The sequence below is a fragment of the Moschus berezovskii genome, chromosome 14, assembly GCF_049115385.1.
Source record: "Moschus berezovskii isolate FMDL1 chromosome 14, NW_MosBer_1.0, whole genome shotgun sequence".
Classification (NCBI taxonomy): domain Eukaryota; kingdom Metazoa; phylum Chordata; class Mammalia; order Artiodactyla; family Moschidae; genus Moschus; species Moschus berezovskii.
In genome coordinates this window covers 47,759,476-47,781,637 of record NC_142473.1, presented here as the reverse complement: position 1 = coordinate 47,781,637, position 22,162 = coordinate 47,759,476, and the positions used below count along the sequence as shown (strand labels likewise).

At 43.0% G+C, this 22,162-nt stretch overlaps 1 protein-coding gene, 1 long non-coding RNA gene and 2 pseudogenes across 2 annotated transcripts in view; 2 read left to right on the top strand and 2 right to left on the bottom strand.

Moving 5' to 3' along the window:
• Positions 1-2,822, bottom strand: part of TMEM41B (transmembrane protein 41B) — a 28,422-nt gene extending 25,600 nt beyond the window's left edge. The window contains exon 1 of the mRNA XM_055423403.2: positions 2,512-2,822. Coding sequence (XP_055279378.1) covers positions 2,512-2,632 — 121 coding nt within the window. The 5' untranslated portion in view covers positions 2,633-2,822. The remainder of the gene's footprint in view (positions 1-2,511) is intronic.
• A 243-nt stretch (positions 2,823-3,065) lies between these two features.
• Positions 3,066-11,232, top strand: LOC129554536 (uncharacterized). The gene is made up of 3 exons (XR_008685611.1): positions 3,066-3,513; positions 6,698-6,866; positions 10,857-11,232. It is a non-coding gene; the product is annotated as an uncharacterized LOC129554536 (long non-coding RNA).
• Positions 11,233-12,940: 1,708 nt separating this feature from the next.
• On the bottom strand, positions 12,941-14,102 carry LOC148775587 (PRAME family member 12 pseudogene; annotated as a pseudogene).
• Positions 14,103-18,798: 4,696 nt separating this feature from the next.
• On the top strand, positions 18,799-19,270 carry LOC148775586 (large ribosomal subunit protein uL23 pseudogene; annotated as a pseudogene).
• The last annotated feature ends 2,892 nt before the right edge of the window (positions 19,271-22,162 follow it).

Genomic DNA, 22,162 nt, shown 5'->3' with positions numbered 1-22,162 from the left:
TTACTGCTGACATCACATCACCAGCTAATTAGCCATGCCCTCCTCCAGGGATCTTCCTGACCCAGGGATCGAACCCACATCTCCCACATTGTAGACGGATTCCTTACCATCTGGGCCACCAGGGAAGCCCAAGAATACTGGAGTGGGTTGTCAATCCCTTCTCCAGGGGATCTTCCCAACACATGAGTCGAACCAGGGTCTCCTGCATTGCAGGCAAATTCTTTACCAGCTGAGCTACAAGGGAAGCCCAGCTAATTGCCACCAGCAAGGAACTTACACCCTATCATGTAAGGGGTCCACAAAATCTTATACACAAAGACAGAATTCCTTACACCAATTAAAAAGAAAGAGAGAGGCAGAGGAAAAGAAAAGCTTGAGAATCATTAATAAGCAGATAGATCAAAAAAACATCCTTTGCCTAGGACTTAAAGCCCTTTACACTAACATCATTTTGACCATGGCCAATATTATCTCCTACTACCACCCAACAGAACTAGTCCACTCCTGACAATTTTATCTCTTTATAAACACACATGAATGGTTAACACTAACTTTCAAGCCTAATGTCTTCTCTGCCCAGAATCCCTCTCCGGTCTACTAATCCAAACCCTACTTCTCTATGAAGGCATACCTTCACATCTCTACCCTCTGTCTCCCTGCAGATTTGTAGTTTCTTGACAGCATCACAAAAATAACTGTGGTGGATATGTTTTTCTAATGATAAGATAAACAATTATAAAAGCGCTTTGCAGGTTTCAAGGTCTTATTTTCCGATCAGCTTTTAAGTTAAAAAAAAAAAGTAATAAAGCAATTGATTGCTATTCCAAACCAAATGATAATCTTTAGGGATGACTTATCTGGTAAATACTTTTTCAAAAAACCCTTGGATTACTGTCACTCTCAGTCACAGCATCTTCAAAAGAAGATTCCTGGCATACAGTGTATTTATATTTTGACAGGAGAAGGCAAAGGCAACCCACTCCAGTACTCTTGCCTGGAAAATCCCATGGACAGAGGAGCCTGATGGGCTGCAGTCCATGGGGTCGCTAAAGCCGGGCACGACTGAGCGACTTCACTTCACTCTTATACTTTGACAACAATTCATTTCTGGGTTTTTGGAGTTATTTGGCTCTATGTCTATGAGGTGGAAAAATATCCAAATGTATAAAGCTGAAATACCCAAATCAGACTGGAGGCATCTTAAAATATTTTAAAGTAAAATACCATTTCCTGCAAGATACTTTCTAAATTTTTCATATATTTTAAATTTGATCCAAAAAAATTCAGCTGAATGTTAAACATTATCTCCATTAAAGTGTGCAATACTTTATTGTTGACTATAGTTAACAATGTTGCTGCTGCTGCTGCTGCTAAGTCACTTCAGTCGTGTCCGACTCTGTGTGACCCCTTAGGTGGAAGCCCACCAGGCTCCCCTGTCCCTGGGATTCTCCAGGCAAGAACACTGGAGTGGGTTGCCATTTCCTTCTCCAACAATGTTGCTAGACACTCTTAAAAGATCCTCTCTTTACCCATCACTGGTGGTGGAACACATCAGTGTGAGCTGTAGACAACTAAACCAACAACTAAATGGAGACATCCATTTGCTACAATCACTCCAAGTTAATGGGCTTTAAAAGCATTTAAAGAGTTTAATCACTTCAACTGCTGAAAATTCTAGCTCAGATGGCATCAAAGTATTTAGTTTCTGGGTATACTTTTTCCCTTAAAATAATATTTAAAGCCCTGATAAATTCCAAAATGGAGTAGTGCAAAAAAAACCTTAAGAATAAGAGATCATAGCTATAATAGTAATTACTACTATTTATTCAGCCTTTACTTCAAATAAGCCAAACATCACTCTAAATCCTTTACATGAATTATTTGTTTAATCCACGCACCAACTGTAAGTAGATATTATTACTATCATCATCCCTCACTGTACAGTTCAGATACTGAACTTTTAAAGGATAACAAGTCCAAAGTCATTAAGTGGTAGAAGAGGGACTCAAACTCAAGTGTTCTTGCCACCTGGAAGTGACTTCTGGACGTATTAATAGTTAACTCCTTCCTTTTAGCCACTACTTCACTAATCTGGCTCTGTGACTTTGTGTAAGTTATATATCCACTCTGGACCTCAGTTTCCTCATCTGTAAAAAATAAAGCAACGAATGCTAACGTTCCTTCCAGTTCTCTGCCTGGCTTTAATATTATCAACATTACAATCTCCCTGAGCGTCAACAAGCCAGCGTTTCATTAATTTAGTTGAATTCAACTGAAGAAAAAAGAAATTTAGGAACGCACCCCATTTAGGTGTCTGGCCTTATGGGCAGTGGGCACAAGGTGGGCAGTGGCCGTAGCCGAGGTCTTCCAATATCTCTGCTCCCGCTCCTGGATGCCCCCTTTTCACCCGCAAATCCCCGGTACCCGCTGGGGTCCTTTCTCCTCCCAAACCCCTCCCGGCACACCTCCGTCTCTGGGCCAGGCCCCGCGCTGGTTCCCAGGGCTACTCACCTTTCAGGTTGTCTCTGCTGCCCGGCGTCGAGGGACCCCGCGTCCCCGCTGCCTTGTCCCCCGGAGGGGTCGAATGGAGTGCCGCCGTTTGCGATCTTTCGACCGCTCTGCCTTTCGTCATGGTTGTTTCAGGGTAGGTGGAGGAAGCGGGTTGAAGCCGCTCCCCCTTAACAACAACTCCGCTGCAGGACCCTTACAACACCCAGGGCCCACAGCACGGGCACTTCCGGGTCGACCACCTCACCTGAGACGACCTCAGCTCCGCGAGCAGTGACGCTGAGCTGGGATCTGCAGCGCCTACTCGGGCTAGGCTCCGCCCCGCCCCGCCCCCAAGGCTCGCGCGCTCGCGCCCGCCCAGTAACCGCGAGACAAGTCAAGTCCCCGCCCGCCCCATTTGCAGCCCTACCCTTCTTCGTGACTGCGCGGAGCATGCGCAGTCATGGCACCGGCGTCAGCCGGTGTGACTCACGGGGTCAGGCTTGTAACGCGCATTTCTAATTATCCGGAAGTGCGGTCCCAGACACTTAAATCCCTTTGTCCCGGCAGCCGGAAGTGGCCTGGAGTGATTAGTTGGCTTTTCGCGGCAGATGTTTATTCCAATCTGCACCAATTAAATAACCTGGGTTGAATCTGGAGAAGCTAGACAGTGCTTTGTCTGGAGATGTTGTAAAACGTAAAGGCTAAGCCGAACCCACCGAATTTCAGGAAATTAAGACTCAGCTGGCAGCTACAACCTGTGAAGGTCACAGGGTGGCAGAAATGGATTTAGAGGGACTTCCCTGGAGGTCCAGTGGTTGAGACTCCGCGCTTCCACTGCAGGGGGCATGGTTGGATCCCTTGTCTGGAACTAAGATCCCACATGCCCCACAGCAGGGCCAAAAAAAAGGAATTGGGTTTTGAATCCTGTTCCCAAGCAAATGCTTTCCCACGTCATTGACCTGTCACCCGTCACTTGTAAATCCAGAACGCCTGATTTATCTTTTCCTTTTCCTGACCCTAAAGGTACGTGTTTTTTTTTGATGGTTACATTTTCCACTCTTACCTCCCAGAGCGGTATTCATTTACTGGTGAGTGTATTGGAATGTCCTCTTGAAAGCAACTTGGCGATGTGTGTAAAAATACTGATTCTTCCTATCCTGTAATTCAATTGCTAAGAAACTATTCTGTGGGAATAAACTTACAGAAGGAGTTATTCCTGATGGAATTATGTGGTGTTGGAGAAGACTCTTGAGAGTCCCTTATACTGCAAGGAGATCCAACCAGTCCATTCTAAAGGAGATCAATCCTGGATGTTCATTGGAGGGACTGATGCTAAAGCTGAAACTCCAATACTTTGGCCACCTCATGCGACGAGTTGACTCACTGGAAAAGACTCTGATGCTGGGAAAGGTTGGGGGCGGGAGGAGAAGGGGACGACGGAGAATGAGATGGCTGGATGGCATCACCGACTCTGTGGACATGAGTTTGAGTGTACTCCGGGAGTTGGTGATGGACAGGGAGGCCTGGCGTGCTGTGATTCATGGGGTCGCGGAGAGTCGGACACGACTGAGCGACTGAACTGAACTGAACTGAACTAGTAAATGCAGAAGCAGTGTGAAAACCAATAGGAGATCCACTCAGTGGAACTGTTTTATGTACACATCCTCTGCCTACTTATATTAAGACCTTCAGTGACCTCTTTTAGGAGGTAGTGAAACAGCAAATTTGGAAAACTCAGCAGTGGCCACAGGACTGGAAAAGGTCAGTCTTCATTCCAACCCCAAAGAAAGGCAATGCCAAAGAATGCTCAAACTACCGCATAATTGCACTCATCTAACACGCTAGTAAAGTCATGCTCACAATTCTCCAAGCCAGGCTTCAGCAATATGTGAACTGTGAACTCCCACATGTTCAAGCTAGTTTTAGAAAAGGCAGAGGCACCAGAGATCAAATTGCCAACATCCGCTGGATCATGGAGAAAGCAAGAGAGTTCCAGAAAAACATCTATTTCTGCTTCATTGACTATGCCAAAGCCTTTGACTGTGTGGATCACAATAAACTGTGGAACATTCTGAAAGAGATGGGAATACCAGACCTGACCTGCCTCTTGAGAAACCTGTATGCAGGTCAGGAAGCAACAGTCAGAACTGGACATGGAACAACAGACTGGTTCCAAATAGGAAAAGGAGTGCATCAAGGCTGTATATTGTCACCTTGCTTATTTAACTTATATGCAGAGTACATCATGAGGAACACTGGGCTGGAAGAAGCACAAGCTGGAATCAAGATTTCCGGGAGAAATACCAATAACCTCAGATATGCAGATGACACCATCCTTATGGCAGAAAGTGAAGAGGAACTAAAAAGCCTCTTGATGAAAGTGAAAGAGGAGAGTGAAAAGGTTGGCTTGAAGCTCAACATTCAGAAAACAAAGATCATGGCATCTGGTCCCATCACTTCATGGGAAATAGATGGAAAAACAGTGGAAACAGTGTCAGACTTTATTTTTTTGGGCTCCAAAATCACTGCAGATGCTGATTGCAGCCATGAAATTAAAAGACGCTTACTCCTTGGAAGGAAGGTTATGACCAACCTTGATAGTATATTGAAAAGCAGAGACGTTAATTTGCCAACCAAGGTCCGTCTAGTCAAGGCTATGGTTTTTCCTGTGGTCATGTATGGATGTGAGAGTTGGACTGTGAAGAAAGCTGATCGCCAAAGAATTGATGCTTTTGAACTGTGGTGTTGGAGAAGACTCTTGAGAGTCCCTTGGACTGCAAGGAGATCCAACCAGTCCATTCTAAAGGAGATCAATCCTTGGTGTTCATTGGAAGGACTGATGCTAAAGCTGAAACTGCAACACTTTGGCCACCTCATGCAATGAGTTGACTCACTGGAAAAGACTCTGATGCTGGGAAAGGTTGGGGGCAGGAGGAGACGGGGACAACAGAGAATGAGATGGCTGGATGGCATCACCGACTCTGTGGACATGAGTTTGAGTGAACTCCAGGAGTTGGTGATGGACAGGGAGGCCTGGCGTGCTTTGATTCATGGGTCGCGGAGAGTTGGACACGACTGAGGGACTGAACTGAACTGAACTGAAAACAGGAGGGAAGGGGGCAGGGCACAACCCTTGAAAGAATGACATAGCCTGAGAAAAGGACATAAACTGATTAGACTCAAATGGGTCCACAAGGTCAGACAAGTCACCTTTGACTATCCCTTGAGCCTCAATCAGCAAGCTAAAATGACACACCCAGAGGTACTATGACAGTTCCAAGGTCAACCCTCAAAGATCAAAAGGTGGGCAGTGGCCCAATCCCTGGAAACCCCCACCCATTTCCCAAAATAGTTGGAATAATACTCCCACTCATTAGCCTGTGAAATTACCCAACCCATAAAAGCTAACCACACACTCTGAGGCTGCTGCACTCACCCTCTGAGATGGCCCACGCTCTTCTGTGGAGCGTGTTTCTCTCTGAAGAATCCATCTCTCACCTATCACTTTGTCTCTCACTGAAGGCTTTCTACAATGAGACATCAGAAACCTGAGCTTTGTTAGTTGTTGAAACCAGATCTGTGATCTCAGTTGGAAGACTGTGGATTTTGGCTGGTTTAGAGTACCAAAGGACTTCCCTGGTGCTTCAGACAGGAAAGAATCTGCCTGCAATGCAGGAGACCTTGGTTTGGTCCCTGGGTTGGGAAGCTCCCCTGGAGGAGGGCATGGCAACCCACTCCAGTATTCTTGTCTGGAGAATCTCCATGGAAAGAAGAGCCTGGCCAGCTAGCTGAAAAGAGTCGGACATGAGTGAGCAACTAAGCACGGCGTCCCAAAATGGGTTTTGGCTGTTGAAGTCCCAGCCACATGGGTTCAAGTCCCAACCAGGGTTTTGGCTGGGTTCAAGTCCCATTCTGAGGTAAATGATTTCAGTGGTGTCCCGTTCAATTAATTCATGGTCATTATTGTAAGCAATATTTATTTAGATTATTTGTTTACTGTCTGCCTCCACCTCTAGACTGTAAGCTCCATTAAGATAGGGAGCCTTGTCTTCTTGTCCATTTGTATGCCCCAGCACCTGACAGTGCCAACAACTAACTGGGCATTCAATAAATATATTAAATAGATTTTCTTTTTGGCAGCACCAGGTAAATAGTTCCCTGTTATATAATAATAATAATAGTTCCCTATTCTATTATTATTTTATAGTTCTGGTATCTTAGTTCCCTGACCAAGGATTGAACGTTGCGCACTCAGCATGAAAGCACAGAGTTGTAACCACTGGACAACCTCGGAATTCTGTAGATTTTTCAACCACAGAAAATTACAAAGAGACTAATAATTTGGACAACACTTCTTTAGAAACAAATGCCAAGAGGTAAGTATAAAAAACAAAATAAGTATCAAAAGAAATACATAAGCAAGAAATTTATATCTTTAGTATAGAGGCCTTCTTGAGCAAGATGCAAAACCATTTTTAAACACTTGATGCTGCTGCTGCTAAGTCACTTCAGTCGTGTCCGACTCTGTGTGACCCCACAGACGGAAGCCCACCAGGCTCCCCCATCCCTGGGATTCTCCAGGCAAGAACACTGGAGTGGGTTGCCATTTCCTTCTCCAAAACGCTTGATATATTTTACTAAAAAAAAAAAAAATTTTTTTAGCCACAACTTGTGGGATCTCAGACCCCTGACCAGGGATTGAACCTAGGCCATGGCAATGAAAGCCCAGAATCCTGACCACTAGCCACCAGTTCAGTTCAGCCTCTCAGTTGTGTCCGACTCTTTGAGACCCCATGGACTGCAGCACTCCAGGCCTCCCTGTCCATCACCAACTCCTGGAGCTTACTCAAACTCATATCCATTGAGTCAGTGATGCTCTCCAATCATCTCATCCTCTGTCGTCCACTTCTCTTCTGCCTTCAATCTTTGCCAGCATCAAGATCTTTTCCAGTGAGTCAGTTCTTCACATCAGGTGGCCAAAGTATGAAACTGGAGTTTCAGTTTCAGCATCAGTCCTTCCAATGAACATTCAGGACTGATTTCCTTTATGGTTGGATCTCTTTGCAGTCCAAGGGACTCTCAAGAGTCTTCTCCAACACCACACTTCAAAAGCATCAATTCTTTGGCACTCAGCTTTCTTTATAGTCCAACTCTCACATCCATACATGACTACTGGAAAAACCATAACTTTGACCAGATGGACCTTTGTTTTTAATGGACCTCTGCTTTTTAATATGCTGTCTAGGTTGGTCACAGCTTTTCCTCCAAGGTGCAAGGGTCTTTTAATCTCATGGCTGCAGTCACCATCTGCAGTGATTTTGGAGCCCCCAAAAATAGTCTGTCACTGTTTCCATTGTTTCCCCATCTATTTGCCAAGAAATGATGGGAATGCATGCCATGATCTTAGCTTTCTGAATTTTGAGTTTTAAGCCAACTTTTTCACTCTCCTGTTTCAGTTTCATCAAGAGGCTCTTTAGTTCTTCTTCACTTTTTGCCTGGTAGGCTACAGTCTATGGGGTTGCAAAGAGTCGGACACAACTGAGCGACTTCACTTTCACTTTTTGCCGCAAGGGTGGTGTCATCTGCATATCTGAGGTTATTGATACTTCTTCCAGTGATCTTGATTCCAGCTTGTGCTTCATCCAGCCCAGCCTTTCTCATGATGTACTCTGCATGTAAGTTAAATAAGCAGGGTGACAATATACAGCCTTGAGGTACTCCTTTTCCTATTTGGAACCAGTCTGTTGTTCCATGTCCAGTTCTAACTTGCTTCTTGACCTGCATACAGATTTCTCAGGAGGCAGATAAGGTGGTCTGTTATTCCCAACTCTTGAATAATTTTCCAGTTTGTTGTGATCCACAGTCAGTTATGAGGGCTTCCCTCATAGCTCAGTCAGTAAAGAATCTGCCTGCTATTCAGGAGAACCGGGTTCTATTCCTGGGTCGGAAAGATCCCCTGGAGAAGGAAATGGCGATCCAAAATCCCATGGACAGAGGAGCCTGGCGGACTACAGTCCATGGGGTCGCAAGAGTCGGACACGACTTAGCAACTAAACCACCGCCACAGAGTCAAAGGCTTTGGCATAGTCAATAAAGCAGAAGTAGATGTTTTTCTGGAACGCTATTGCTTTTTCAACTTCCAGCTTGAACATCTGGAAGTTCACAGTTCACATACTGTTGAAGTATGGCTTGTAGAATTTTGAGCATTACTTTGCTAGCGTGTGAGATGAGGGCAATTGTGCAGTAGTTTGAACATTCTTTGGCTTTGCCTTTCTTTGGGATTGGAATGAAAACTAGACACCAGGGAAAAAAATTTTTTAATACCAAACAATAAACTTTAAAACCTAGGAATAGACTGAGAAAAAATATTTGCAACAGAAATAAGAATTACCACAAATCAATAAGAAAAGTACAACTCAACAGAAAAGTGGACAAAAGATGTGAATAGTAAATTCACAGAGGGAAAATTAAATAGCCAACAAATTAGGAAAAGATGAACAGGCTTATTAATACTGTGAGATGACACTGATTGAGAGGTGCCTAGATTGCAGAAGAGAGGAGTGTCTGAATTAGAATGGAGCTGCAGTGAAGGTCTCCTAGGAAGAATGATTTTTAAACTGGTTTAAAGGATGAGAGGGAATTAACAAAGGAAAGGCGGAGAAAACAGTTTTTACTGCTTATCTTTGGGAGCTTCAAGAAAAGAATAAGAGAATGAGAAAAAATGAGATAAGACAAGGGCATTATCACAAAGTGCTAGAAGTTTGAAGTTAATCCTCAGAGATATCTGAAGGCATTGAAAAACTTTTAACTGGAGAGAAATGTACTCAGATTGTATTTAGGAAGCTAATTCTGACTGCCCAGTGACAGAATTAGAGGACTGCCACACTATCTGCAGGAAGAGAAGGTAAGAAGTTATTGTAATAAACCTGGCAACGGCAAGCCACTCCAGTACTCTTGCCTAGAAAATCCCATGGACGGAGGAGCCTGGTAGGCTGCAGTCCATGCGGTCGCTACGAGTCAGACATGACTGAGAGACTTCACTTTCCCTTTTCACTTTCACACATTGGAGAAGGAAATGGCAACCCACTCCAGTGTTCTTGCCTGGAGAATCCCAGGGACGGGGGAGCCTGATGGGCTGCCTTCTATGGGGTCACACAGAGTCGGACACGACTGAAGTGACTTAGCAGCAGCAGCAGCAGCAGACCCCTGGTAGCAGACTGAAAACAACGAGATGATGTCAGATATATGTGAGAAAAACTATTTTAAAACTTTTACTTAATTATGTGAGTAAATACATACTAATTATTCCAGACAAATACTGAAAAAGCAAACTATCAGACAGAAAAATATAAAAAAGTATCTCTAATACCACAATCCATAGATTATCATGATGTTTGGGATTTATCCTTCTGGAATATTAGAAGTATTAATTAAGGAAGTCAAATTAGGGGAGTAATGCCATAATTAGACAAGGATAATAAGTGAGAGTGAAGGGGTTAGGTGTTTAGGAATTTTGGCTTAGGAGGCTGAGGGGAATATCTGTGTCTAAGGTTGCAGGAGGAGGAGTCACATTGGAGAGAAAGACACTGAATTTTGTTTTGGATACTGCCTATCTATACTTCCTTGCTACCTGACTTCTATATCTTTTCTCACCTGAAATCCCTCTCCTTATAGTCACTAGTGAGCTTTTCACTGGATTCAGTTTTTAGTCATTTGCTACCTCTCTCCATTGCTTAATACATTAACTGCTCCCTCCTTCATGGTTTCCATGACAGTTCTCTGACCACTTCAGTTCAGTTCAGTTCAGTTCAGTCACTCACTCTTTTGAAGGAAATGTTTCTTTTTACTTTACCTTAAATGTTGGTATGTCCCTTAGATATCCACTCTCTTTTCAGTCTACAGACTTTTTCTAGGCAATCTTGGCCATGACTTCAACAACCATGTATAGATATATAGATGATAAATTTTTATTTCAAGCACCAGAATTACACACATAATACTTATTAGACAGTTATACCAGGGTATACCACAAGCACCTCAAACTCAAATATCCAAATCTGAAATCAACTTTATTTTTCCAGGGAATTCCTTGGTGTCCAGTCATTAAGAATCTGCCCTCCAATGGAGAGGATGCAGGTTTGATCACTGGTCAGGGAACTAAGATCCCCTGTGTGTCTGTGTGTGTGTGTTCTAAGTTGCTGAGTCGTGTCCACTTCTTTGTGACTCCATGGACTGTAACCTGCCATACTCCTCTGCCCATGGAATTTTCCAGCCTAGAATACTGGGATGGATTGCCATTTCCTACTCTGGGGATCTTACTGACTCAGGGATTGAACCTTCATCTCCTGTGTCTCTTATATTGGCAGGTGGATTCTTTACCACTGCACCACCTGGGAAGCCCCACATGCCAAGGGTCAACTAAACTCACGAGCCACAACTAGCTCTGGAGCCTGGATGCCACAACTAGGGACCCTGTGAGCCACAACAAAGACCCAACAAAAAAACTTTATCCTTCCCAACTTTAAACACTTCCTGTATTCATGGTCTTGGGGGATGGCACCATCAGTTCCTATTTTGCTCAAGCTAGAAACCTAAGAACTCTCATTTCAGTTCAGTTCAGTCACTCAGTTGTCTCTGACTCTTTGCAACCCCATGGACTGCAGCACGCCAGGCATCCCTGTCCATCACCAACTCCAAGAGTTTACTCATTTAACTCAAGAACTCTCATTTAACAGTCACTAATTTCAACTTGTTAAATAAATAAAGAATGAATGAATGTGAATTCCACTTGTTTTTTACTCTCCATCCAAACACTGGTCTAGTCACACCTCCATCTCCTCTTCCTTATCTTCCTCATTCAGATCTCATTATCTCTCTTCTTATTCTCCTTTAAGTAATTTTCCATATTACCACTAGACTGGTGTCTAAGAGACTACCTCAAAGCCCTTCATGATCTGACACAAGCTTAAATAGCTGACTGTGAATCCAACATGAATAAACAAATGAATAAAAGGAACCATTCTGGGGATTTCCCTGGTGGTTCAGTGGTTAAGAATCCACCTGCCAATGCAGGGACACAGTTCGGTCCCTGGTCCAGGAAGATCCCGCATGCTGTGAGGCAATTAGAGCCCATGCTCTGTGACAGGAGAAGCCACCATAGTGAGAAGCCTGGGAGCCACAACTAGAGAGTAGCCCCCACTCACTGAAACTAGAGAAAGCACACGGGAAGCAATAAAGATTCAGTGCAGCCAAAAATAAATAAGTAAAAATTTAAAAAAGAAACCATTCCAAGCCACATGTAGTACCCTGAACATGCCATGCCATACTCATTTGTGCTGCTATGCCCTTGCAATAGTTGTCCTTCTGCCTTTAAACGTCTTCTCCCCAGTGTTTTCCTATGACCAATTACTGCTTATCTTTGAGGAGTTCTCCTAAAGTTAGCTACCAGCCATGACAGGGAGTCGCTCCCCTGGATTGACTTACTTTAGTAATTGTCTAGTTATATTTGTTTCCTATTGTCGGGGGTGCACACAGCACAACATGTGCAATCTTAGTTTGCCAACCAGGGATTGAACCCATATCCCCTACATTGAAATTGAGGAGTCTTAACCACTGGACCACCAGGGACATCCCCTAATTGTTTACTTATTGTCTACCACATATACTACAAACCTCTTTGGTAATCCAGCATGATGCCTTTCTCAATATGTTTTTGTACAGTGAATGCCTTTGAGGCACGTGAAACCTCCAAATACATGTAATTTATTGTTGCTGTTCAGTCACCTAGTTGTCTCTGACTCTTTGTGACCCCATGAACTGCAGCATGCCATGCTTTTATATATATATGTATAAATATATATATATATATATATATATATGTGCATAGTAGGTTAAATGGGTAAATGAAAAATGAAGACTAAAGGGGTAGACCTGTACCAGCAAATATAAAAGATATTATAATGTAATTAAAACAGGCATGTACAGGTTCAGGAAAAATGTAGACAAATACATGAGATCAAATAGATTCACATAAGGATTTGTATATAATAAAGGAGGAATTTTAAATTAGAAGAAAAAAGGATATTTAATAAATGTTCTAGGATAATTATCTTATCAATTTTTTTTTTTTTTTAAGTTTACACGGAGGGCCTCTTTATTTTTGACCATATCTTTAGAAACATCCAACCATGGGTAACTTCTTATGTGTCAAAACTCCAAATCCACCAAATGAAATTTAGGTTCATTTCTGGCTCTTTAGGACACTTGTCGAAGACCTTTTTTTCCTCTCAGAGTCAACTTTTCCCTCTGCAATCCTACGCCTTTGCTGAATCACTTTTTCTTCTCATATTCACATTGAGCAGATATCTGAAACCATGAGTTTCTGTTCCCTTATGATGCAACTCTGTCCTAGCTTTTAGTATCCAAAGAAATTTGTGATATAGGCAGTCAACTAGGCAAGGATATTTCCCTGGTATATAATGGGCTCAGGATGATAGAATGCATGACCTTCACACTGTGGACAGGAGATAGAGCTAATCCAAATGGTCCTGGGACGTCCTAAGTCCTTCAGAATCTCAAACAGTTCAGCCCGACACTGTGCAAGTCTCTGTGGTTGACGGATTCCCCTAGACCACAAACTCTCCTGAGGGACAGGATACAGCTCTTTATTTAAACTGGGCAGTGTGGAGGTGTGTCTCAGCATCTTCTCCATGATAGCCATGGAGAGGAGGTTTCCACACATGCTGAAGGACTTGAGCTGGAAGCAATGGCTCAGGGCAGGCAGGATGGCTTCAAGATGGAAGTCCCTAATTCCACACATGTTTAAGTCCAGTTTTTCAAGTGTGCCTGCAACTTTGTCCAGCAGAACTGAGAGGAGCTCAGTATTGGAGTACGTCAGGAGGTCACCACTCAGATCCAGGCCCTTTAGCTGACTGATGTTTGGACATTGGGACAGATGGGTCAAATCTGAATCCATAAGGAGAGAGTGAATTATAGCGAGATTATCCAAGGGAGTCATCAGGCACCTGAGCATCTCGTTCAGGCAGCCTTCAAGGAAGGAGGGCGTCTCCAAATATAGATCCTTGAGGTGGTACAACCTGCGGAACTCATGAGGTAGATGAGGAAGTCATCCGTGGTACTTTCCTTTAAGTGAAGTTCTATGAAAACCTCTAAAGGAGCCAAGGGCTGCTCTGTCCTTGACCTGACCTCAGCCACTGATGTCATTGATGAGCTTCCTCCGAGGACACATAGACACTTGATCCAGACCACATTTTCCAGAAGTCCTGGCCAATATTCCTTAAATCCAGCACCCTCAGTTTGCACCTCTTGGAATGATTTTTCTGGGCAAGAAGGATATCAAGACCATCCAGAACTGCTTGTAAGGTCCCCACATGGGGCTTTTGCATTAGGCCACCCAGAGGCAGACGGACAAAGGGCCAGGCATACACCATGGCCTTCAGGGTCTCAATTCGACTCCCACAGAAGGCTTCCATGAAGAGTGGGGGGAAGAGTTAGATGGGCAGATACTCCAGAGCTGTGATGGCCAAGGCCTCATCCCTCAGCAGGCTCACTGCTGCCAGGTTCAAGAGTCTGGGTCTGGTCTGGAGACTCATCCTGACTTGGTTCCAAAAGGAATCCTGTGGGTACAGCTCTGATGTGGGTGGCAGGCTGCTCAGACTTCAGACATATTGGAGAGCCCAGGTGGTGTCTATGGAGCTGGAAGATTCTATCTATCTTATCAATTTTTAAAAATCAGATACCTATCACATCAGTTCAGCTCAGTCACTCAGTCGTATCTGACTCTTTGCAACCCCATAGACTGCAGCATGCCAGGCTTCCCTGTCCATCACCAACTCCTGGAGCTTACTCAAACTCATGTCCATTGAGTCAGTGATACCATCCAACCATCTCATCCTCTGTCATCCCCTTCTCGTCCCACCTTCAATCTTTCCCAACATCACAATGACCAGTTCTTCATAGCAGGTGACCAAAGTATTGGAGTTTCAGCTTCAGCATCAGTCCTTCCAATGAATATTCAGGACTGATTTCCTTCAGGATGGACTGGTTGGATCTCCTTGCAGTCCAAGGGACTCTCAAGAGTCTTCTCCAACACCACACTTCAAAAGCATCAATTCTTTGGTGCTCAGCTTTCTTTATAGTCCAATTCTCTCATCCATACGTGACTACTGGAAAAACCATAACTTTGACCAGATGGACATTTGTTGGTAAAGTAACATCTCTGCTTTTTAATATGCTGGTTAGTATGCTTTTTAATATGTTGGTCATAGCTTTTCTTCCAAAGAGCAAGGGTCTTTTAATTACATAGTTGCAGTCACCATCTGCAGTGATTTTGAAGCCCCCCAAAATAAAGTCTGTCACTGTTTCCACTGTTTCCCCATCTATTTACCATGAAGTGATGAGACCGGATGCCATGATCTTAGCTTTCTGAATGTTGAGTTTTAAGCCAACTTTTTCACTCTCTTTCACTTTCATCAAGAGGTTCTTTAGTTCTTCTTCGTTCTCTGTCATAAGCGTGGTATCATCTGCATATCTGAGGTTATTGATACTTCTTCCAGTGATCTTGATTCCAGCTTGTGCTTCATCCAGCCTGGCATTTCCCATGATGTACTCTGCATATAAGTTAAATAAACAGGTTTACAATATACAGCCTTGAGGTACTCCTTTTCCTATTTGGAACCAGTCCATTGTTCTATGTCCAGGTCTAACTATTGCTTCTTGACCTGCATATGGATTTCTAAGGAGGTAGGTCAGGTGGTCTGGTATTCCCATCTGTTGAAGAATTTTCCACAGTTTATTGTGATCCGCAAAGTCAAAGGCTTCGGTGTACTCAATAAAGCAAAAGTAGATATTTTTCTGGAACTCTCTTGCTTTTTTGATGATCCAGCAGATGTTGGCAATTTGATCTCTGGTGCCTCTGCCTTTTCTAAAACCTACTTGAACATCTGGAAGTTCATGGTTTACGTACTGTTGAAGCCTAGCTTAGAGAATTTTGAGCATTACTTTACTAGCATGTGTGATGAGTGCAATTGTGTGGTAGTTTGAGCTTTCTTTGGCATTTCCATTCTTTGGGATTAGAATGAAAACTGACTTTTTCCAGTCCTGTGGCCACTGCTGAGTTTTCCTGGCAATATTTGCTGGCATATTTAGTGTAGCACTTTCACAGCATCATCTTTTAGGATTTGAAATAGCTCAACTGGAATTCCATCAGTTCCACTAGCTTTGTTCATAGTGATGCTTCCTAAGGCCCACTTGACTTGGCGTTCCAGGATGTTTGGCTCTAGGTGAGTGATCACACCATCGTGGTTATCTGGGCCATGAAGATGTTTTTTGTATAGTTCTTCTGTGTATTCTTGTCACTTCTTAATATCTTCTGTTAGGTCCATACCATTTCTGTCCTTTATTGAGCCCATCTTTGCATGAAATGTTCCCTTGGTATGTCTAATTTTCTTGAAGAGATCTCTAGTCTTTCCCTTTCTACTGTTTTCCTCTATTTCTTTGCATTGATTGCTGAGGAAGGCTTTCTTATCTCTCCTTGCTATTCTTTGAAGCTCTGCATTCAAATGGGTATATCTTTCCTTTTCTCCTTTGCCATTAGCTTCTCTTCTTTTCTCAGCTATTTGTAAGGCCTAGTCAGACAACTATTTGGCCTTTTTGCATTCTTTTTCTTGGGGATGGTCTTGATCACTACCTCCTGTACAATGTCACAAACCTCCATCCATAGTTCAGGCACTCTGTCTATCAGATCTAATCCCTTGAATCTATTTGTCACTATTTGTATCATTGTAAGGGATTTTTTTTTAAAGTAATTTATTTTTTATTGGAGGCAAATTATTTTACAATATTATATTGGTTGGTTTTGCCATACATTGACATGAATTCACCCCGGGTTTACATAAGTTCCCCCTCCTGAACCCCCCTCCCACCTGTAAGGGATTTTATTTAGGTCATACCTGAATGGTCTAGTGGTTTTCCTTACTTTCTTCAACTCACCTATCACACACTATATACAAAATTAATTATAGATTACATTAAAGCTTTAATAAGAACTAAAAAGAGGAGAGTGAGAAAGTTGGCTTAAAGCTCAACATTCAGAAAACTAAGATCATGGCATCTGGTCCCATCACTTCATGGGAAATAGATGGGGAAACAGTGGAAACAGTGTCAGACTTTATTTTGGGGGGCTCCAAAATCACTGCAGATGCTGATTGCAGCCATGAAATTAAAAGACGCTTACTCCTTGAAAGGAAAGTTATGACCAACCTAGATAGCATATTAAAAAGCAGAGACATTACTTTGCCAACCAAGGTCCGTCTAGTCAAGGCTATGGTTTTTCCAGTAGTCATGTATGGATGTGACAGGTGGACTGTGAAGAAAGCTGATCACCGAAGAATTGATGCTTTTTAACTGTGGTGCTGGAGCAGACTCTTGAGAGTCCCTTGGACTGCAAGGAGATCCAACCAGTCCATTCTAAAGGAGATCAGTCCTGGGTGTTCATTGGAAGGACAGATGCTAAATCTGAAACTCGAATACTTTGGCCACCTCATGTGAAGATTTGACTCACTGGAAAGGACTATGATGCTGGGAGGGATTGGGGGCAGGAGGAGAAGGGGGCGACAGAGAATGAGATGGCTGGATGACATCACCAACTCGATGGACGTGAGTTTGAGTGATCTCCGGGAGTTGGTGATGGACAGGGAGGCCTGGCATGCTGTGGTTCATGGGATTGCAAAGAGTCAGACACGACTGAGCGACTGAACTGATGAAAGTACAGAAAGATAAAAGAGAAAAAATGTTTTTATTACCCTGAGCAAAAAGACCTTTCTTAGTATAACCTATAAGAAAGCCTCTGATTTTACCCCTATGAAAACTTAAAACAGAATTTAGCACTTTGAGTGACAGTCGCTCAGTCATGTCTGACTCTTTGCAACCCCTTGCACTGTAGCCTGCCAGGCTCCTCTGTCCATGGAATTATTCAGCAAGAATACTGGAGTGGCTTGCCATTTCCTTCTCCAGGATTTAGTACTTTATCACACACCCAAAGGAAAATCCACTCCACAAAACAATAATGAACAATGTAGACATTATTGAATTGTTTGAAGAGAAATAGAGAGACAGTAAATTCTTTTAGACGTTATTATTCCTCCCTCTCATTGTGAACACCTCCCTTTTTCTTCCCCCTCCTAATCTCTAGAGCAAACACAATCCTTTTCCACATTTAATCTTGACTCATAGACTCTGGAGGTCTAGCCTCTGTGCAGGCATTCCAAATATTTATCTAATAAAAGTTGAAGAGCTTTTTTGAGAATCTAGAACTAATATTGGAATAAGGAAGAAGCTGAAGTTTTTATTATAAAGAAATGTGGGCACAATTTAAGTTTGCAATTTGCTGAATATTCACAAACTCAACAGGGGAGTCTTTAAGAGACAAAATAGCACCAACACCCTGAAAACCCCATATTACTTTCCAAGTCACTATTCACCCTCCCAAAGAGACACTGGAAAAGCCTCTGAAGCAAAACCCAAAGCCAGGTTCACATTTCTCTATGAAACCATGACAAAGGAATTGGGGACTTCTCTGGAAGTCCAGTGGTTAAGAATCTGCCTGCAAGTGCAAGGGCATGGACTCTATCTCTGCTCCAGGAAGATCCCACACGCCATAGAGCAACTAAGCCTCCTCACCACAACTACTGATCCTGTTCTCTAGAGCCACAACTACTGAGCCCACAAACTTTAACTATTGAAGCCCAAGCACCCTAGAACCTGTGCTCCTCAACAAGAGAAGTCACCGAAATGAGAAGACCGAGCAGCAGAACTAGAGAGTAGCCCCTGCTCACTGCAACTTGAGAGAGCCTACACAGAGCCATAAGTAAATAAACAAAACAGTGGTAAAAGTAACTTTACACCTTAAGAAGCTAGAAAAAGGAGCAAATTAAAACAATAGCTAGCAGTAGGAAGGGAATAATAATAAAACGGAGACTAATACAATACAGAAAGGAAAAACTATTAATAGAGAACATCAATAAAACCAAGAGCTTGTTTTCTAAAAGAAAAAAAAACTAACGAAATTCACAAATATTTAGCTAAAGTAAGATACGAAGCAAGAAAAATCACAGTATTAAAATCAGAAAATGAATCGTTACAGAACAAAGTTCGTGTGCCCAACTCACAGTGAGGCCTAATAAACTGAAACATAGGAGCCTGGAGCAGAGAAAGGTTTATTGAAGTAGGACATTTCTACAGATTTTACAGAAATAGAAAGGATTGTAAGAGAATACTCTATGGCTTTTCATGAAGATGGCACCTAAAGCAGAGAAGGAAGTCCCTGCCCCTACCCAAACTGAAGCCAAAGCAAAGTGTTTGAAGACCAAGAAAGCAGTGCTGCAAGGGATCCACAGTCACAGAAGAAAGATCCGAAAGTCACCCACGTTCCAACAACCCAAAACACTGTGACTCAGAGGGCAGTCCAAATATGCTCAGAAGAGTACCCCTAGGAGAAACAAAAACTTGACTACTATGCCACCATCAAATTCCCCCTCACCACCAAGTCAGCCAGGAAGAAAACAGAAGACAACACACTGGTATTCTCTGTGGATGTCAAGGCTGACAAGCCCCAGATCAGACCGGCTGTGAAGAAGTTCTATGACACTACATGGCCAAGGTAAACACCCTGATTAGGCCTGATGGGGAAAAGAAGGCATATGATCAACTGGCTCCTGACTATGATAGTTTGGATATTGCTGACACAGTTGGGATCATCTAAATTGAGTCCAGTTGGCTAACTTTTCTTGTAAAAGTTTTCACTAAAAAAAAAAGAGAGAGCGAGAAGATACTATAAACAGTTCTCTTCAGGGAGAAGAACTGGGTGGCAGGGGAACAGTGAGATTTTACTTTTTGAATTTTATCCTGTATCCATGAATAATTAACCAATAACAACAATAAACATATGAGCCCAAGAACAGATGAAAATAACTTATTAAAGTGTAAATTATTTTTACTGTATTTTCTAAAGTATTTGCAATAGGTTTATGTTATCATCACAATTTGAAATAAAAACTAAAAAGATTTTCTAGGTGTTTGTAGTGATAGTGTGCATACAATTTTTATTGTGTATCTTTAATATCAGGTCTTGACTACTGGAAAAACCATAGCCTTGACTAGACAGACCTTTGTTGGCAAAGTAATGTCTCTGCTTTTTAATATGCTATCTAGGTTGGTCATAGCTTTTCTTCCAAGGAGCAAGTGTCTTTTAATTTCATGGCTGCAATCACCATGTGAGAGTTGGACTGTGAAGAAAGCTGAGCACCAAAGAATTGGTGCTTTTGAACTGTGGTGCTGGAGAAGACTCTTGAGAGTCCCTTGGACTGCAAGGAGATCCAACCAGTCCATCCTAGAGGAGATCAGTCCTGGGTGTTCATTGGAAGGACTGATGCTGAAACTGAAACTCCAATACTTTGGCCACCCCATGTGAAGAGTTGACTCACTGGAAAAGACCCTGATGCTGGGATGGATTGGGGGCAGGAGAAGGGGACGACAGAGAATGAGATGGCTGGATGGCATCACCGACTCGATGGACATGAGTTTGGGTGGACTCCGGGAGTTGGTGATGGACAGGGAGGCCTGGCGTGCTGCAATTCATGGGGTCGCAAAGAGTCAGACATGACTGAGCGACTGAACTGAACTGAACTGACAATCAGGTCTTACCTCTTCTTTGATTAAAGGACTTTTGGTGAAAACAGCATCTTCTTCTTGGCTGTGAGCAGGAACTGGAACCCTTAAGTTTTGCATTCCCAGATGAGGAGACCTCAGCCTGAACTGGGAATGGAAACAGTTTAGAAACAGAAAAAGAAGAGTAGTTTCTCAGGAAGCCAAAGAAGGAGGATGTTATCCTAAAAATAGGTTGGAATGCAGTGGCTGGACTCAGGCATTTAGAACTCATTTTTAAGTCCCAGTGTTCAGGCAGCTGTCAGACAAGGCAGGCCAGAAGCCAGTGAAAAACAGCTGGTAAAGCTGGAAGGAAGTAGCAGGCTATGCATGTGGGGTAGGCATGGTTGGCACCTTCATATACTGGCACAGCAATGAGTTCTGTCCCCAGACTGAGTGTGAAAAGGCCTGGGCTCCAGTCGAGAGCAACCAGCCAGGTCCAACTCTCTGGATTGACATCACTCTTTTGCCAAAAGAATGCAGGGAGTTCAGACTGCCTTTTCATTTGTGCTGGGTGGAGAGAGTGTTGGCAAAGGTCCAGATGGTTCAAGGCTTTGAGGCTTGGCCCTCTGGCCCATTTCTCTTAGTGCTGCTATTTGCCCAGGCCAGTAAAGAACCCTGGTCACTACAGAGTCCAAGGTTATCTGAACAAATCAGAATAGAATAACTCTTAAAATGAGAACTTGTTTTGGCTATGCTGGGTCTTCGTTGCTGCACACGAGCTGTCTCTAGTTTCGGCAAGCAGGGGCTACTCTTCCTTGTGGTGCGTGGACTTCTCATTGTGTGGCTTCCGTTGCTGCAGAGCACAGGCTCTAGGGCTTCAGCAGTTGTGGTGCACAGGCTTAGTTGCCCTGTGGCATGTGGGGTCTTCCCAGACCAGGGATTGAATCCATGTCCCCAGCATTGGCAGGAAGATTCTTAACCACTAGACCATCAGGGAAGTCCCTAAAAATGAACCTTTATATATATATATTTTTTTTTCCCCATGGGCCATGTCATCAATTATCATTATATTATAATTGTACATTTGTATGGATCTTTTTATTTTATATTGCTTACCCAGTTGGAATGTAAGCTTCATGAGGACAGGGAATTTTTCTGTTTCATTCACCACTGTCTTCTCAAAGCTCAGAAGGATGCCTGGCACAAACTGTTGCTCAGCAGATTTTAGTTACCAAAAAAAAAAAAATCACTGCCAAAATATTATTAGAAAAAGTTCAAATAGTGAAGTTCAAAAAGTGAAAATTAAGAGTCTTTGTCCATACCTCTAATTCTACCCACCCCCTACATAACCATTATAACATTTTTGTGTTGTGTAATATTGTAATGTGCACAATATTAATCCTAGAACAATTTATTTCTGTATATCTTAAGCAGAGCACAATGCCTGGCATAGAACAAAGTACTTGATAAAACTAGCTGAAAATTCACTGAAAGAGTGGTAAGCAGTCTTGGAGTTGGGGTGGAGTGGCTAAAAAAAGGGTTGGCTGCTGTAGGCTGTTGCCTAGAAAATCCCATGGATGGAGGAGCCTGGTGGGCTGCGGTCCATGGGGTCGCTGGGGGTCGGACGCGACTGAGCGACTTCACTTTCGCTTTTCACTTTCACACATTGGAGAAGGAAATGGTAACCCACTCCAGTGTTCTTGCCTGGAGAATCCCAGGAACGGGAGAGCCTGGTGCACTTCTGTCTATGGGGTCACACAGAGTTGGACACAACTGAAGTGACTTAGCAGCAGCAGCAGCAGCAGCTGTAGGCTATTTCCTCAACAAGTTAGGGTGAGTTCTTTGAGTTAAGTATTCATCTGTATATCAAACATATCTCAGGAAGAGTGCCTAAACAGGACCAATTATTATTTTTTTGTTTGTCTTTGAATTAATTTTTATTGGAGTATAGTTGCCTTACAATGTTGTGTTAGTTTCTACCATACAGCAAAGTGAGTCGGCTATGCAA